Source organism: Pelobates fuscus, chromosome 6 (genome assembly GCF_036172605.1).
Source record: "Pelobates fuscus isolate aPelFus1 chromosome 6, aPelFus1.pri, whole genome shotgun sequence".
NCBI lineage: Eukaryota > Metazoa > Chordata > Amphibia > Anura > Pelobatidae > Pelobates > Pelobates fuscus.
Window position 1 is genome coordinate 253,837,176 of NC_086322.1, and position 18,096 is coordinate 253,855,271.

At 40.6% G+C, this 18,096-nt stretch overlaps 1 protein-coding gene across 2 annotated transcripts in view; it reads left to right on the forward strand.

The window, feature by feature from the left end:
* The window catches only part of LOC134614796 (inactive phospholipase C-like protein 2), a 152,884-nt gene that overhangs the window by 115,448 nt on the left and 19,340 nt on the right, over nt 1-18,096 (forward strand). For both annotated transcript variants that reach the window (XM_063458952.1, XM_063458953.1), the window contains exon 5: nt 14,432-14,541. In XM_063458952.1, coding sequence (XP_063315022.1) covers nt 14,432-14,541 — 110 coding nt within the window. The remainder of the gene's footprint in view (nt 1-14,431; nt 14,542-18,096) is intronic.

The following is an 18,096-nucleotide window of genomic DNA, read 5'->3' on the forward strand; positions in this document are numbered from 1 at the left end:
ATGTGTTCCATCTCCATACCCCTTTTTTTTCTTATCATTTTGATGCTCACTCCGTCCAGTGAGACTGATGTCTTGTAGATGGACTTTGTGGAGCAATCAAGACTGATGATGCCAGTTACAATACTTCCAAAGCATTGAAATCACAACCATGTTACTTTTATGCTTTACATCTATGTATATTGATTCTTTGTGTATTCTCCTTGAAGAATGATTTACAAAAAAAAAAAAAAAAAAAATGGGATATAGTGACTTGAATATTCAGGACCTCTTTTTTTTTTTTTTTATTAATTTTTTATTTTTGTTGTGCATAGTGATCAATACAGACAGGCTCTGGGTGCCCCAAAGGCAGTCCCTGAGTTTGGTTCAGGCTTAACAACAGGAGCATGAGGAAAAAACGGCACATTTTATGTGTTTTAGACATGTGTTACATAATAGAGAACATGCTGGTAAGTAACGATATCAACAATTTGTCAGCAGAAAGAGGCTCAATAGTGAACTCGGCTGCTTGTTACGTATACTGACAACATGAGTAGTTAGGGTAATAGGGTAAAGGGAAGGGGTGGAAAAGCATAAAGTATACACAAGTAATTACTAGACTTCCCTTTTGACCACTAAGATTAAGATTAAGATTAACATAAATTTGATCAAGATAGGTGAAACCTGCTGGGTCAGCTAATGAAACTTAGAAAGCTTGTCTCCACTGGGTCCTATTGAGACAAGTTTGGCATAAAACGGGACATATGACATTTGAAAGGTTGGGTATGGCAAATGGCTTCACCTGCACTCAGATGGAGTACAGAGTGTGGGCCTACATACGGTGAGAAAGGCGCGATCAGCCTACTCCTCTAGCCGGCAGGCTCTGGGTGTTCACATAAAGTTCGCCAAAGTTGCTTAGCCCCTGCGCAGTCTTGATTGGCGGTCCAATCGGTGAATGGGTATGGATGTGCGGGCTCAAGACGACGGCTCCAGGCTTGGGTGAGGGCTTCTTCCGATCCCAGGCTTGTATATGGGCCTGCTTTGTAGGCCTGCAGATTCGGACGCTCCTGGGAGTCGAGATCTTCCTCCCTCCAGGGAAGGCATGGGCTCTGAGTGATGGGATCCGCCGTTGGTGCTTAAGCTTTTGCGTATGTGGGTGCTTTAACGGGGCAGCGCCGCGTGAAGTTTGCTGCTCACGGAGGTAGGGAGCCCTGGTGTAGGGTCCTTGTGAGTCTGGTGCGCCTTGGACGGGTCCCAGTTGCTTCGATTTTGGAGCCGGAGGAGTATTCTGCCGCGGTCGCACGCTGAGGTGATGCCAGAACTCCTGGCAGAGTGCCCCGAACCTGGCATCAAATGATTCCCTCCATTGCTGTACGTTAGGGCTCGGTCTGCTGTGCAGAGTTGTCACTGCTGCGGCCATCTTGGCTTTGCCACGCAGCGTTAAAGCTCCGTTAGTGCTCGTCGGATGTTAGATCTGTATTCCCAGTGGGGACCGGGATAACCCTCACCGGTCCAAAGGGGGGGGGAAACGGGGCTCCTGAGGTGAGGCACTATGTGGCAGGCAACGCCCGAGGAGATCGGCCGCCTCTCGTCCCGGTCAGCGCCTGCTCAGGTAGGCCTCAGATTAGATTGCGGGTGTTGCTCATCCCGGTGTGCAGTCCAGTTCAGACAGCTTGCTCTTGGTTCAGTAGGTAGTCAGCTTGGGGCTTATAAGCCTTATTAGCAATAATTTTAGCTTGAATTTGCTTGTGTAGCAGGAGCTAGGGAGAAACACGTCCAGCAGGCTTGGACATCAGGCCCCGCCCCCCTCAGGACCTCTTTTTGAACGGAATAAAGTGAATGGTGAAACTACGGCATCATCACCTATCCATTATGGGATACAAAAGCAATGCAATAGTTACCGAAAAATCATGAAAAAATAATAGTATAAAGTCAACAAGGGACTTTGCATATGTTGTAAAAAAAAGAAAATTATAGGGGCACTTCCGACCTCTAAGTCCTCTTTTTTCTTCATTTTATTACAGATTTCAATATAAATTGTCACTTTTATGAATTACGGTAACTATTTTATGAATTGTTACACACCTCTGGCTGCCACACAACCTGTCCTGTTATTTCCTATTTTTTTTGAAAAAAAATTGTTAGCTCATTATTTAATATTATTGGGCAGTCAAGTGTCCCTTTAAAATTCTTCTAGGGTAGTAGCACTGAGAAAAATCGACTTAGTTCCCTCAAAGGGGGGGGTGTACGATGGCAGTGTACAATGCCTAGAGCATAGGGGCCTTATACGTGAAAGTTATGTGGCCCAGTGAGTGCTTTACTTAAAAGGACACTCCATTTCCCAAATGTAAAATAAATAAATACAAAGCACTGTTTATTAGGTATATCCCCATTAAAAATAAGCATGCATTTAATTATGTATTTTCATTTCACACCTAAAAACAATGTGCAAAAGCTACAGATCTCGTTTGAAACCTTGTGTTAAATAGAATGTTTGTGGATACAAAATTACATGTTTTTTAAAAGTCTTAGAGTTAGCATTTTTTAGAAAGTCCCCCGGTATAAAAATAAGTCCATACATGCATACATTCCAGATTTCAAAGCCACGATCTCTAAAGCCTACAAAATCACAACCCGTCACTGAACTTTCATATTCAGCATGCATACTTAACAAATCGGCAAACTCCAGCCTGAAGCAGTCAAAAGGTTAACAGCAAAGACCACAATAGCAGTTTGTTTAGCTCATTTCCCTTCAGCAATTTATGGATGACCTCTGCCTTAGAAACCACTTATTGTGTATTGTATCAGATTTACTATCTTTTGCATGTGATTTATGTTTGACATTGAGGGCAGAATGAGATAATACTAGTGTAGTTTGCTCATTCAGTGATTATGTCTTTGGGCCCCTGATTGTTCAGATTACCAGTTCACTCACTTTCGCCAATAGTTTCTGATTCCTACAGAACCGTCCGTAGAATGAGGGTGGCTGGTAAGAGCTCAACTGGAATTATGGATCTAGCCAGGGTTAAACTGACAGCATGGTCACCAAAACCACTTTATCTTAATGAAGCAGTTTAACAGCTCAATCTTCTGCCATTTAGGAGTTTAATCACTTTTGTTTCTGTTTACGCAGCCCTAGCCATACCTATCCTGGCTGAAATGGTTTCATTTTCCATCAGATGTAACTTACTTTAAACGTTTTTTATCTCCTACTCTGTAATTTGCAAAATATTAAAGGACCACTATAGGCACCCAGACCACTTCAGCTTAATGAAGTGGTCTAGGTGCCAGGTCCATCTAGGATTAACTTTGCCTGCTGTAAACATAGTGGTTTCAGAGATACTGCTATGTTTACATTAGGGTTAATCCAGCCTCTAGTGGGCGTCTCGTTGACAGCCGCTAGAGGCGCTTCCGCGCTTCTCACTGTGATTTTCACAGTGAGAAGACGCCAGCGTCCAAAAGAAAGCACTGAGAATGCTTTCCTATGGACTGACTGAATGCACGCACGGCCGTGCATGCGCATTCAGCCGAAGAGGGAGGAGAGTCCCCACCTCCGAGTTAGCCTGGCGCTGGAGAAAGGTAAGTGTTTAACCCCTTCCTTCAATTTCAGTGGGGGCACCCTCAGGGCACTATAGTGCCAGGAAAACGAGTTTGTATTCCTGGCACTATAGTGGTCCTTTAACAGAGCAGGAGATACAAAATTCTAAATTAAACAGAATTTGCAATTGCAAGTGTTTAGGAAGGCTGTGTAAGTTGCATGCAAGGAGGTGTGCATAAACAAAGTGATTTAACTCCTAAGTGGCATAGAATTGAGCAGTGAGATTGTAGGGTCATGATATATACACCAAAACTGCTCCATTAAGCTAAAGTTGTTTTGGTGAATGTAATGTCCCTTTAAGATAGTCTGCACTCTAGCAATGGTGAACATAAACGTTGATGATTAATATATAACTTTGATTGTCAATACTGTAATTTTATATCCCAAAGATACAATTCAAAAGCACATACTTGAAAATGAGAGAAATCTCAATGTATTTCCTGGTAAAATATTTTATAAATAAATAAATAAAAGCACTTCAGAATATGTTGTCGCTTTATAAATGATAAAAATAATAATAAGATAAGATATACATGTACCATTGTTATGTATAAATAACTTATCTATATAAGTAATCCTTATTATTCAACTCTTGATAGTTACATAATCACATACAGGTCAGTTCACTGAAGCTATTTTGGGTTAAAATTAATTTTAAATTCACTTAAAATTCCCAGCAATTCACACTTTACTAAATAACACTGTTATTCCTACAGCTCTTGTTTAACTATAATTCTCATCACAACCTCCTGTTCCAGGCTTGTCTTGTTGAATTTACCAACGTGTCTTGATGTCATTGTACAGGTACATACATCGCTGTGGAAAATGTTTTCGCTTTTATAAATTGTAATGATACAGGGTGTGGCATGAAGATCTCCCATATTTCGACGGGGGAACTGTGTTGGCTGTAGTGGAGGTAGAGATGTGGGGTAGATTTAATTCGGTAGGTTAGGCTCTGCCATTTTTAGTACCTATCATGTTTTAGATCAGTGAACATCAGGGTTTTGTTGTTCAAGCGTATTACGAGAACAACCGTTCTGTGATAACGACGCAGAGAACTCAATTTTGCTGTGGATTTCTAATCTTCGTGCAACTGCATAAACACTGAAAAGAAAATCATCTGACAGACCTATGACCATTAGAACATCAGAAAATGGGGAAGCAGTAAGAGCATTCATTCAGCAATCGCCAAGGCGTTCTGCTCATAAGCATCATACAAAATTATGTTGGCTCAAGAATTAAATGAGAGAGACGATGCCAACCTCAGAGCCCTAAGTGCAGAAATTCTTGAAGAGGTTTCCTCTGTAGATGTTCTTCTGAGTAGCGATGAAGCTCATTTTCATATCAGTGGAGCCATAAACAAGCGGAATTTTCGCTATCTGACTGAACATAACCCTTGTGAACTTCACGAACGACCGCTCCACTCTACTCGCGTAACTGTTTGGTGTGCAGTTGCCGACTTTGGTGTGATCGGCCCGTACCTTTTTGAGGAAGGTGGTGCAACAGTAACTGTGACTTCCGACTGGTACGTTGAAATGTTGGAGACCTTTCTGCACCCCAAACTACATGATGTGGATACAGAACATGTGTGGTTTCAACAGGACGGGGCCACAACTCACACAGCATGACTTTAACTTGGAGTGTTGAGGAAAATGTTCCCTGGGTGTTTGATCTCTTTAAGGGGAGACTTGTGGTGGCCAGCATGGTCTAAGCCCATGTGACTTTTTCCTTTGAATATACTTAAAGGAAAAGGATTTAAAAGACAGGATCAGGCAGGAAATCAATGCCATTCCGCCTTACATGACCCGGAGACTGATGGAGAAATTCCAGGAAGGTCTTCAGCAATGTATTACCAAGGAGGGCCGCCATTTGTCTGATGTGAGTTTTAAAACCCATTAAAGCAAATCTTTATGCCCCACCCTATAGTTATAAAATTAAACCCCTTTTCAGGCATTTTATATCTACTACAATAAGCTGTGGACATTAAAGGGACACTATAGTCACCCAGACCACTTCAGCTCAATGAAGTGGTCTGGGTGCAATGTCCCTCAGGTTTTAACCCTTCAGATGCAAACATAGCAGTTTCAGAGAAACTGCATGTGCATTCGGCTCCACTGACGTCGGCAGAGGGAGCTGACGTCGGCAGAGGGAGCTGACGTCAGCGGGGGAAGAGAGGTCACCAGCACTGAGGGAGCTGGGCGCTGGAATAAGGTAAGTGGCTGAAGGGGTTTTAACCCCTTTAGCGCCACAGGAGGGGGACCCTGAGGGTGGGGGCACCCTCAGGGTACTATAGTGTCAGGAAAACTGCTTTGTTTTCCTGACACTATAGTAATCCTTTAGTATTAACAAAATTTAAAATGAACAATTTGTAAATTATTCAATTCTCTTCTACTAGCCGATCCTTCTACTACATTGTAGAAAAGCTATTTTCTTTTCTATATCATGTAACACTTTATTTGTGTTATGTTTTTGTTGTCTTCATGTGACAAAATACTCGGTAACAAAATGTGAAGGTGATAATATACAAATAAAGCTATGTGGCTGCATTCTCAACTGTTTGGTCCCATTCCAAGATGACATGTCCCATATTTTATATTGCCAGATTTTTTTTTTTCTCTTCTCATTCATTGTTGGCTTGTGTAGAGCGCAGAGATTCAGGCAGTGTGAGTCATCAAACTAGGCTGAAAATACAAATTATGTTAGTTCTGCCCCCGTATGCCAATTGTTTAAGCTATACTACAGTTTTTAATGGTTAGTTATATCCAATTTAACTTTAGCAGTGAGTCGTTTTCACAGGCTTCTGCCAAGCACTATTTCCAGTATTTAATTAAAATGAGTTCTTACTGGCCACATAGCTTAATAAGGAGGGTTAGACAGATAAACATGAAATATTACTATACTAATCCTCTTTTTAACCACCATTATCCCCTTTTGGCTCAATTAATTTGAGAATATTCCTTTAGAAAAGAGCACGCACGTTCTCGCTCTCGATCCAGCTTAAAACATCTCATTAAGTTGCTAGCAGTGATTACATATATTTGCTCTCCTAGATAGCTAGATAGCTCAAATAAGAGCACCATTTGTTCCTCTTCTTAGAAATAACAGATATCATTAGTATATATGAAAATTTACATTTTATCGCCTGTAGAAAACCATTTCTCATGACATGATGGAAATTACTAATAAAGAGCAAATGCGGGCACAATTCTAGAAGTGTAATAATCAGAAAGTGGGTTCTCATGAGGGGTTCTCAAATGAGACAGTGGGTTCTCATGCCATATACACCTGTAGGCACAAAACTCTAGGGTGTCCCCTTGCTCCCCAACCCCCAAATACGGCAGATAAAGTAAGTATAATAAGTGTATTAACTTGACATTGCAGGCCTAAAAACATCTAAAAAAAAATCAAAAAAAAAATCAGATCTGACAGCTACACATACATACATGTAAATATGTGCATTTTCCTGCTCTGCTTGTCATGTATTGTGTGAACCTGTGAGTTTAGTGAGTGTATGCAGCTGCGTAAATGCATGCTGTGTTAATGCTAATTTTAGAAGTGGTTATGGTAAAGGAGGGTATAAGGTTAGAGATGGGTTTTAATGTCAAAGTAAAATTTTTGGGGTGTTTAGTGTTAAGAAGATTAGCAGCCTGCGAGGGGTTAAAGTTATATGAGGTCTATTTAAGATTATTCAATTTAGGGCTGTTAATTTAGTATTGGGGAACTTGGAGTGTTTAGTTTTGAAGATGAGTTAAACGTACGATTAAGGTAAAGGGTGTATTTTTTAGGTTTAGGCTTTGAGTGCAAGAGTTTGAAGGGTTAATTGCATACATTTTCTGCGTGAGAGGCTGTTAGTGGGCAGATAGGAAGTGATCCCTTCCACTTCCTGTCTAGCCTCACAAACGGACAATGGAGAGCACTGATTTTTACAATCTGTGTAACTAATAATACAGGTCTGCTATTAAAGCTGACTGGACAATAGAGGACACGGCTTCCTGTTCTTATCTCTCCTCACCAGAGATACATTAAGATAGAAATGAGGGACATGAATTTGGGCCCGAAATAGAGACTGTTCTCCTAAAGAGGGATACTTGGAAGGTATTTCCACACAGAAGGCTCCATGTGTCCATTTGAGTGATAAGTAGAGCCGTGCCATTTTTCAATCACTATACCACCTATCACTGTATGTTTGTTATGTCATCATTGTCTGTGAACTGCACTGATTGAAAACTCCTGGATAAACCACGACAAATGGCACCCCAGTCATTTCATAGTCAGGTAGATTGCACATCTCCTTCTATTCTTTTGCTTGGTCGACCAACAGTTAAACACCTGAATGCCTTTTTATGTTTAGCTGCTGCCACATTGTGTCTTTCTCTATCCTTGAGGATTACAATCTCATTATCCATCAATAGATTGTATGTCTATTCCTCTCTGCCTGTTTTCCATTCTCTTTTCACTCTTCTCTGCAGAAAATGTTCTTCTCACCTCACCGTCAGTCACTAATTATCCTGATTATCCTAATTACTGTCTCTGTGCAGAGTGTGGATGGATCAAATGTACACAGGAATTCGCCAGCATTAGGGAGAATGTTTAACTACTTATGGTCTTGAGTTGAAGCTGCCTGTTTTTGGTGAGAAGATAATAATAACTAGTATTTATATAGCACCTTTCTCTCAGTGAGGAATAACCGGATCAGCAGCTGAATAATAATAGGAGTTGTTATTACCCAATTGATGGTACTCATTTATCGATCTCGGAAGGATGAAGGGCTGAGTTGACCCTGCCGGGATTTGAACCTTTCAGCTCTGTAGTCAGGGAATTTACCAACTGAGCTATCTCACCAACATGTACTAACCAGCAATGTAACTGTTGTTATTTGAGATGGATAGGTTGGAGGTAATGATGGCCAATTAAACATGGGCAGCTAATGCCTACAACACATTTCAAGTTAAAACTGGCATTATACATAATGTTGAACATGACTTGTACTTCTACCCATAGTTCATAGTGCATAGATGTGAAATTGGAGAGAGTACTCAATAAAAAGGGTACTACACTATACTTACAGTTTGTCCAATTATGATTTCAAAATGTAATGAATGTTATGAAGGCTAATATACAAGGGCACATACTACAGCTGTCCCAAATGTAATGTGCTAGTGTTGGATTTGGGAGCATAACCCCACTGCTTAGGGTGTTTTCTCTGATAAATCAGTTCTAGCGATAGAAGCGAAGTATGAGCACCAGCACACTTACCTCTTCACTAGCACTCTGATATGTCCCCTTTAAGGTTAATGGAACACTATAGGGTCAGGAACACAAACATGTTTTCCTGACCCTTTAGTGTTAAAAACACTCCCTTGCCCACCTAAATATAGTAAAATCTTATCTTTTTACTCCAGTCTGCTATTGCTGGATAAGCCCCTGATCTGCCTCCTTGGCTGACATCATCTGAACCTCACAATGCTTCCCCATAGAATCCATACAGAGGGACACTGAATGGCAGTGCTGCATACTGTGAAGCACTTCCCCAGGAACACCTCTAGCAGCCATCTGAGGAGTGGCCAATGGTGTTATCTCTAGGCTGTAATGTAAACACTGCATATCGTCTGAAAAGACAGTGTTTACTGCAAAATCCTCAAGGGAATGATTATACTCACCAGAACAAATACATGTCCTGTGACTATAGTGTCCCTTTAAGTGCATCACCAGTGACATAAGTTGCGTGATACTTGTCAAAAATGCTACAGTGAGGGAAAAAAGTATTTGATCCCCTGCTGATTTTGAACGTTTGCCCACTGACAAAGAAATGATCAGTCTATAATTTTAATGGTAGGTTTATTTTAACAGTGAGAGAGAGAATAAGAAGAAAAAAATCCAGAAAAACGCATGTCAAAAAAGTTATGAATTGATTTGCATGTCAATGAGTGACATAAGTATCTAATCCCCTATAAATCAGCAAGATTTATGGCTTCCAGGAGTCTTTTATACAGGTAATGAGCCGATGAGCCGAGATTAGGAGCACTCTCTTAAAGGGAGTGCTCCTAATCTCAGATCGTTACCTGTATAAAAGACACCCGTCCACAGAAGCAATCAATCAATCAGATTCCAAACTCTCCACCATGGCCAAGACCAAAGAGCTGTCCAAGGATGTCATGGACAAGATTGTAGACCTACACAAGGCTGGAATGGGCTACAAGACCATCACCAAGCAGCTTGGTTTGAAGGTGACTACAGTTGGTGTGATTATTCGCAAATGGAAGAAACACAAAATAACTGTCAGTCTCCCTCGGTCTGGTGCTCCATGCAAGATCTCACCTTGTTTAGTTTCAATGATCATGAGAATGGTGAGGAATTAGTCCAGAACTATACGGGAGGATCTTGTTAGTAATCTCAAGGCAGCTGGGACCATAGTCACCAAGAAAACAATTGGTAACACACTACACTGTAAAGGACTGAAATCCTGCAGCGCCCGCAAGGTCCCCCTTCTCAAGAAAGCACATGTACAGGCCCATCTGAAGTTTGCCAATGAACATCTAAATGATTCAGAGGAGAAGTGGGTGAAAGTGTTGTGGTCAGATGAGACCAAAATCGAGCTCTTTGGCATCAACTCAACTCGCCGTGTTTGGAGGTGGAGGAATGTTGCCTATGACCTCAAAAACACCATCCCCACCGTCAAACATGGAGGTGGAAACATTATGCTTGGGGGGGGGGGTTGCTAAGAGGACAGGACAACTGCATAGCATCAAAGGGACGATGGACGAGGCCATCTACCGTCAAATCTTGGGTGAAAACCTCCTTCCCTCAGCCAGGGCATTGAAAATGGGTCGTGGATGGGTATTCTAGCATGACAATGACCCAAAACACACAGCCAAGGCAACAAAGGAATGGCTCAAGAAGAGGCACATTAAGGTCTTGGAGTGGCCTAGCCTGTTTCCTCATGCCTGCTATGGTAGTGGCTCCTCGGTTGTATTCTTCATTTGTCAGTAGCAGGTCCCACTCTGCCTTCTCCTGGACAAATTGCTGCAAATTCAAAAAATATCAATTCAGCTGTGATAAATTGCTGCCAAATATATCATCTTACACTTTTACTTGTTTTCAGATCTATGTATGCACCTAGTACCACTGGCTCACATATTGCCTTTTCATGGTTCTAGAAGTCCAAAAGTGCAACTATGTGCCACATATAATTTCGGCAGAGAGTGTGATTTTTCTGTCATTCTGACCTGGCAAGTTATTTGGTTGTGCTTAATGACTTCTTCGGTCTTCTATATTCCTCCACTTCCTTGAAAGTATTTCCATTAACCCAACCACTCTAAGGTCCGAAATATGTGTCCTGAACTTTTTCCTTTGTTTGTAAATCCAAAATGTTGACTTTTTGATGAGTCACAGAAATCTTAATTCAGTTATGTGTTTATTTTTAAAGTTGCACATTTGTGACATTGGAAAAAATCATTTGGATTGTCCATTTGTACCTCTCACTGAACTTTGACTTGAGAATACTATTCTTTATTGCAAAACAATTCATACATACATTACAATTATTTTCTAAACTTTTTGATTAGCATGTTAGATAATTTAGCAATTTCTGTGATCTATTTGCATACAATTTAGGTTCGCATAATAAAGTGCTAATCGTCAAACCTCTTTTATATTTGATATATACTAATAATTGCTGGCAACTTAAGACATTAAAATATGTGCCCATTTACACTAATACATGAAAACACGCTCCCACTCATTCTGACACCATCAAACTTGTACCGTCTTATAACAATGCATTCTACCAAACCACCTTCACAATACTGTAGACTTCAAGGAATGCCTCTGGCCAGCATCTTCATCACCGCCAGCACACATGCACAATCTCCCTGTCTCCTCAAACATTCCATAGATAGCACAGAACTCTGGACTAGTGTCTGTCTTATACGATGTTGGACAGATGGCAGTTTTAGGTGTGTTGAAGGTTTGGATGTGCCATTTGCTTTTTTATTTTTGATACTTAATTGTTTCCATTGTTCCTGTTGATTTGGTGGCCACAGCACAATCTGATCTCTATGTGCCATAATTGTGGCCAACAGTCCGTAGGTGGCTATCCCAAGCAATTAGCACATTTTTCCAAACACTGGCAAATTCTGAATGGCAGAAAAGTTTGTTTTAAAAAAAAAAATAAAAATAGGTAAATCTGGTAGCCAAATGCAATAGCTTTAGTGTGTTCTACTGTGAATGCTGCTTGCCTGTACAGCTCTCAACTCTACATAGGTTAATCATACAGCCTGTTTCACGGAAAACAGCATGCTTGATGTGACTAGGGTACAAAAAGCATAGCAACCTCAAGAAGGATTTAGAAGGATTAAAATGCTGCAGACATCAGTAAAATGAAAAAGAAAAAAATGGATGTATTTTTTATTTCAATGCTATACGCTCTATTCTACCATAGTTTGAAAAAACATTGTAGAAGCAAAAACATTGATTTTCCTTAAATATTTATTATTAGCTAACCGTATAGTGGACGTAAAAGATGGACACAATGGCAGGCTATTCAGTGCTATTAGACTACTGCTGCATAGATACAGCAAATAATTATCAAGGTAGACATATCAGGCACGTGCTTGGTAATGGGGTTGGATATTTAGATAACATAGGAGTCGGTTATTAAGGAAATGCTTCTGTGTACAGGGCTTATGTGTCTTAAGTAGATCTAGCATGGGATTATGGGAAAGTCGGCCATGCCGCTTAGTGGACTGGTAGTGATGGCAGAGCTGTGTGCTGCGAGGATGATCCTGCCATAGCAAATCGTTTCAGTCAGGAAGATATGAATCCGACAACACCCCCAGCACTGTCTCTATTAGTTAATCATATATCCCAGTCTATATTTAGAACAGTTCCACGTCATTGATACAGGCCTATTGCATGAATGATTTTGTCTCCGTGCCAAATCCTATTATTCTGACATATTAATAAAATGAAAATAGCAATGTTCATCTACCGGAGTATGGCTCCAAGTCTGCTCCTATGGCAATGCTATCAAGCACTTTGGTGGGACTAAAAAGCACTATCAAGGTACATTTTATTGATCTGGAGGGGCATGCTAAGTGGCTTGTTATATGTATATATTTTTTTTCTTTGCAACCTAGCAATCTGAACATCTTAATAATTGTCCATTGTCCTTCTGTCTATTTTCATACCGGATATAAGGTGCATTATAGGACAGATTAGATCTTATTGTGTTTTCACAAACCAATGTGTCTACATGAATTTCTTTTTTTACATTTATATATTTGTCTCAACAATATCCTGATGATATTTTTAAACTTGTACCATTTTGTAAAGTATATCATTTCAGCCTTATTGTACACTTGCCACTTCCTAGTTTCAGAATGCATCATTTACAAGCATCCGTTTACCACTTCCCTGCCTTTATAGTACATGTTATTTCTTGTGTTTGCTAAAATTCCTTATTACAGTTACATTCAATTACATCTCAATGTAGTGGCTATGGTGCTTTGAGTCTGTGGTAACCATCCAATGGTTTTCTGTCAAACTGTTTTTAAAGGGCCGCTAAAGTCTTACTGTCATCTCAATGAAGTGATCTGGGTGCAGTGGTCTTGTCTATTTAACCCTGCAATGTACAGCATTGCAGTTTTTGAGAAAGATTTTACATTGCAGTGTTAAACCCAACTCTAGTGGCTTGCATACCGACAGCCACTAGAGGCGCTCACATGACATGATGCGGATGCCCCCAAAGTAAAGCATTAAATCAGTGTTTGCCTATTGGGGGACATGGATGGCATGCAGCGCTCAGCGATTAAATGCATCAGGTCCCCAATGCTCCTCTCTGAGGAGCATTTGCTTAAACCAAATTTGGAGGAGGCCATGATGTCATGGGAGTGGAGAGGTCAGCAACCCTGAGAGAATCTCGGTGCTGGTAAAAAGTCAATCTTTTATTTTCTTCATTTTTACTGTACATAGAGGGGACATCTGAATATATACAGGGACAGGGACACTAAAGCACTAGCAATAGAGATTTGTATTCCTAATGCGTTCGTGTTCCTTTAGGCAGATTAATAATAATGGAACTATCCCTGGTACTCATTGTCTACAACTTCTTCAGCTGGTCAGATAATGTGAAAATCCCTCTTACCTTGGTTTGCAGTGATAGGCCAGTGCTAGGATTACCCTGTGTAATTTCACCACCATTAGGGCAGGTGCAGAGGGGCCAATTATGGATACTGGGGAGAGCCCTTCTTTTTGTCGCACCCTTATCCTGCAATACCATATCCACTGTAGTGACTTAGGAGATATTTGCTTCCAAGTGACCTGTAACTCAGACTGAGGTAGGCTTCCGTAACTACATTCAATCAACTAGTATTATCTGTGGATAGCAGTAAAGCAGAAGACTGCTACTCAACAAAAAGTTTCCATCTTTACTTAATGCTTGGTCACAATGGTTAAACATTTTTCCTACCCCTTCTTGAGTCGCTCATTCATTTAGTCTTTACCTATCCCCTCCAACCTTTCAGTTTTATTCCTTGTTTTTTTTTTTCCACTTTCTACATCCTCTCTTTTTAATGTGTTTTGATATTTGTTATTATTTCTGTTCTTTTCTGTGAAATGTACTTTACTTATTTATGATAAACTCTGGGTGGAAAAGAAGAAGGAAAAAAAAGGACAAAGTGATAAGAGTCAAAAAAGAACTATCCATCCTTAAAAGGATTTCATTCTTCCCTTTTTTTTTCTCCTATGGGTGATTGCCAAAGTAAAATGTGTGACTTGCCTTCATAGATAAAAATGATAAAATTCGGATATGGAAAACACGTGTAATTATATTTTCATTTCTTTATTTTATTATTATAGGAATGAGTTTCCATGAAGACCTCCATCGCATCGGTGCCAAAGAAGGGTTGAAGGGTAGGAAATTACAGAAAGCCATGGAGAGCTTTGCATGGAATATCACAGTGCTCAAGGTATGTGACTCCCCTAATTGTCACCTCCTAAATTAACTAATTGTATCTCTAAAATAAAATTTTTTTTTATAAATAAATAAGTCATTCTTAAAGAATGAAAAGGCATAACCGTATTTATATGAAGTAACACGAAATAACACCGCCTCACCTTGCCCAGTAGTTAGCAGGGGCAGATGCAGAGCCTAATATCTGGAGGGGGAAAGGAAAAATGAATTGCAAAGTAGTACCCCTCTCCCCCTCACCCCTCCCCCCCCCCCTTCCCTATCCTGCCCCTTAACCCCCTAATCCTCCCAGCATGGCACAGATCTCAAACTTCAATGATAATTATATCCTGGTGCTCCAGACTCTGGAGATGGCAATTCTCTAAAACTGCTTTAAACAAACACTCTTTTTTTTTCTTCACAATTACAGACTGTAATGTGAATCAGTAAGCTATGACAAAGCTTTGTCCGGTTACAGTGGTCTTTTTTTAATTCTTAAAAGCGGTGTTGGAACAGTGCTGTCACCATGTGAGATTGTTTTTGTTCTGGACTTGGGACAGACCATGCCTGGACTCTGGAGGCCCTCTTTTAGTCATATTAACGCAGACACCAAATGGTAGAAGTGAAGGCTGCCTAATATAGCTTGCTTTCATGCACAAGTGGGAAAAGGTGCCGGGGAGTGGGGAGAGATATAAAGTACTGATGTTGGGGACCCATAGGGGTAGAAACAGGATACAATATGATGGCACTGAAAGTAGGGGCAATGCAACAGCCACATAGTAAAAATGGAGGTTGCATCAAGGGAAGTGGAGGTCTGCCTACTCCACTCCCTGGTGCTAGCAGCCTACAACAGCCTGAAAAACGGGCCAGTAGGTAGGCCTGTCTTGTAGGTCAACATAATTGCCATCCGAAAGGCATTAGGGAACAGCAGACAGCTTATTATTATTATTATTTGTAAAGCACCAGCAAATTTCACAGTGCTGTACAATAGGTGAACTAACAGATAAGTATTTGCAACAAGACGAGTTGGACGCACAATAACAGAGGGTGTTGAGGGTCCTGCTCAAACAAGCCTACATTCTAGAGCCAATGACGGTGATTCACCCAACTTCCCTAAGGATTTCATCAGGTTTTTGAGCAAACTACCAAAAGTCAGGGGTTGGGGGTACAGTACAGAAAAACACATGGTTTATCAGACACATCTCAAAGGTGTAAGTGTTCACAAAAAAAGATTGAAAACCTCAACAGAATAAAAAGAATTATATAGTTTATTTATTTTTTTTACATTTTATTTCATAGCAATCAAATATGGTTAAACCTCCCACTGGAGATCTGTGTGAATGTATTGCGTGCACAGTCACCATTTCTAATTTTATAGTAGATCAGTGCTGCCATCTAGTGGTCACACCTCAAAGTGAAAACCAAATATCTTCAGTCGCTAAAGCACAGTACAAACATGTACACACTATGTTTACCACTATTTTGCTATATGCCTGTTTGCGGAAGCTAAAAGACTTGGTTTCAATAGATATTATTGTGTGTTTAATCTGAATCAAATGATTTAGTAGCATAGATATGGTATATATTTAACGACAATTCACATCCTACATCTTAAGAAATCACACTAGTGAAGACACAGCAGGTATTGTCCTTTTATTTGTATTATACAGCCATGTTATAGCACCCCATGCATATCCTATTGAGAGTAAATTAATTTGTAGGGGCTCACAAGAGTGTATATATGATTTTAACCATTGCAAATTAAATTCGCTTATTACAAATTAATTTCTACCATTCGCAGCTCTGCTGAAACCCCCTCCCCACAGCTGTTCAGGCTAGTGGCGAGATATACAGATCCTGTAGCACAGCCCTGCAGACTGCATCTCCGGCTGGGAGCAGCTCTGTGCAGATGCATCGTCCTGGTCAGAGGCGTCTGCACCCAGCCAAAGATGCAGTTACCATTAGCATCACACTGGACCACCAGGGAATAAGGATTGGAGCTCCCCTCACTGCAAAAAAAGAGGTGTATATACATATCAGGTTTTTGGGCAATTGGGCAATATATAATATCCAAGGTAGTGAGCGCACTCAAAGGACTTCAAAAGAGAAGATATGGTAAAGTAATACTTAACTTTTAAATCATTTTGAGTGCGGCCATTACCTTTTGACTAACCAGGAATGCAAGCCCTTTGAATTACTATATATAATTTATAATATATATACATGTGTATATATATATAAAGAGCAACACTGTGTGGGGAGGTTAGACAGGGAATGCCTTCCCACACACAATCAACCCTCCCTAGCCCCACCACTCACTCCCTCTCACACACAATTACCCTGTCAAATTCAACACTCAGTCACCATGTCAAAGTCACGTCTCCACACCCCTTTCACACAGTCACAATCACCCATCTGCAGTAACTCACCCAGTCACCCCTCATGCACACAATACAGCCTCACCATACACCATACAATACACGCACGCATACAAATGCACACTTCAAGACTACAAACAGCCCCCCCACACACACATAACACACTGTGAGCAGCTTAAGATAAACATGCTGAAAGACAGAGATACAGCGACACAATGTGCATCTGTACTTCAGTGTGTTTGTGTGTGTGTGTGTGTGTATGTGTGCATGTATCAGAGTGCTTCAGTTCAGCCATGTTCTTAGGATAACTGGTGTGAACAACTCTCTTGAGGTTCTTCCACAGCATCTATTTGGGGTTACTTTCTGGGCTCTGACTTTGCCTCTTCAAAAGGGGGGTTTTCTTTTTTGAAGCTATTCTGTAGTGGATTTACTTTGATGTTTAGGATCGTTGTCCATCTTTGTCTTCAACTTCAGCTGAACTTCAGCTGGTGCTCAGCCACCCTAATAGTATTCAGTAGGATAACTTGAGAATTATTTTTTTCTCTCAAAGATGGCAATTGGTCCTGGCTCCTAAGCAGCCCCATATCATGATGCTACATACACCGCGTTTAACCGTTGGAATTTATTTATTTATTACTGCTATTTATAAAGTGCCAACAGATTCCGCAGCGCTGTACAATTAGTGGAGAAACGTACAATGTACACAGACAAATACAAGAGGTAGAGAGAGCCCTGCCCTTAAGCTGATATCTAGCCATTGGAGCTCTTTTATACAAAGTGCTTGGCTAGATGGCCCGTGAGCTTATAGTCTAAAGGATACCATGGGGATTTGAGACAAGAGGTAGCAGGGGAAGTTTGGAGTTGATGGCTGAAAGAGTTAACAGAGAAGCAGCTATTGGTAAGATGTTAGGGGAATGAAGAGGTAATTGGGTGAGAATGATGTTTTCATGTTGGTAAGCGGTGCCCTTTTACTCCATACATAGTACTGCACGTTCGTCTCAAACAACTCGATGCTAGTTTCTTTAATCCAGGGCCGGATTAAGAGCACACTGGGCCTGATGCTGACAATTATGATGGGCATAATTACGGAATCTTATCGACCAAAAACACTAAAACAGTCATACCTCCCAAGCATCATGTATCTGATAGACATGGTGCTGGAGGGAAACTCATAGGATGCAGCTATAAGAAAACAC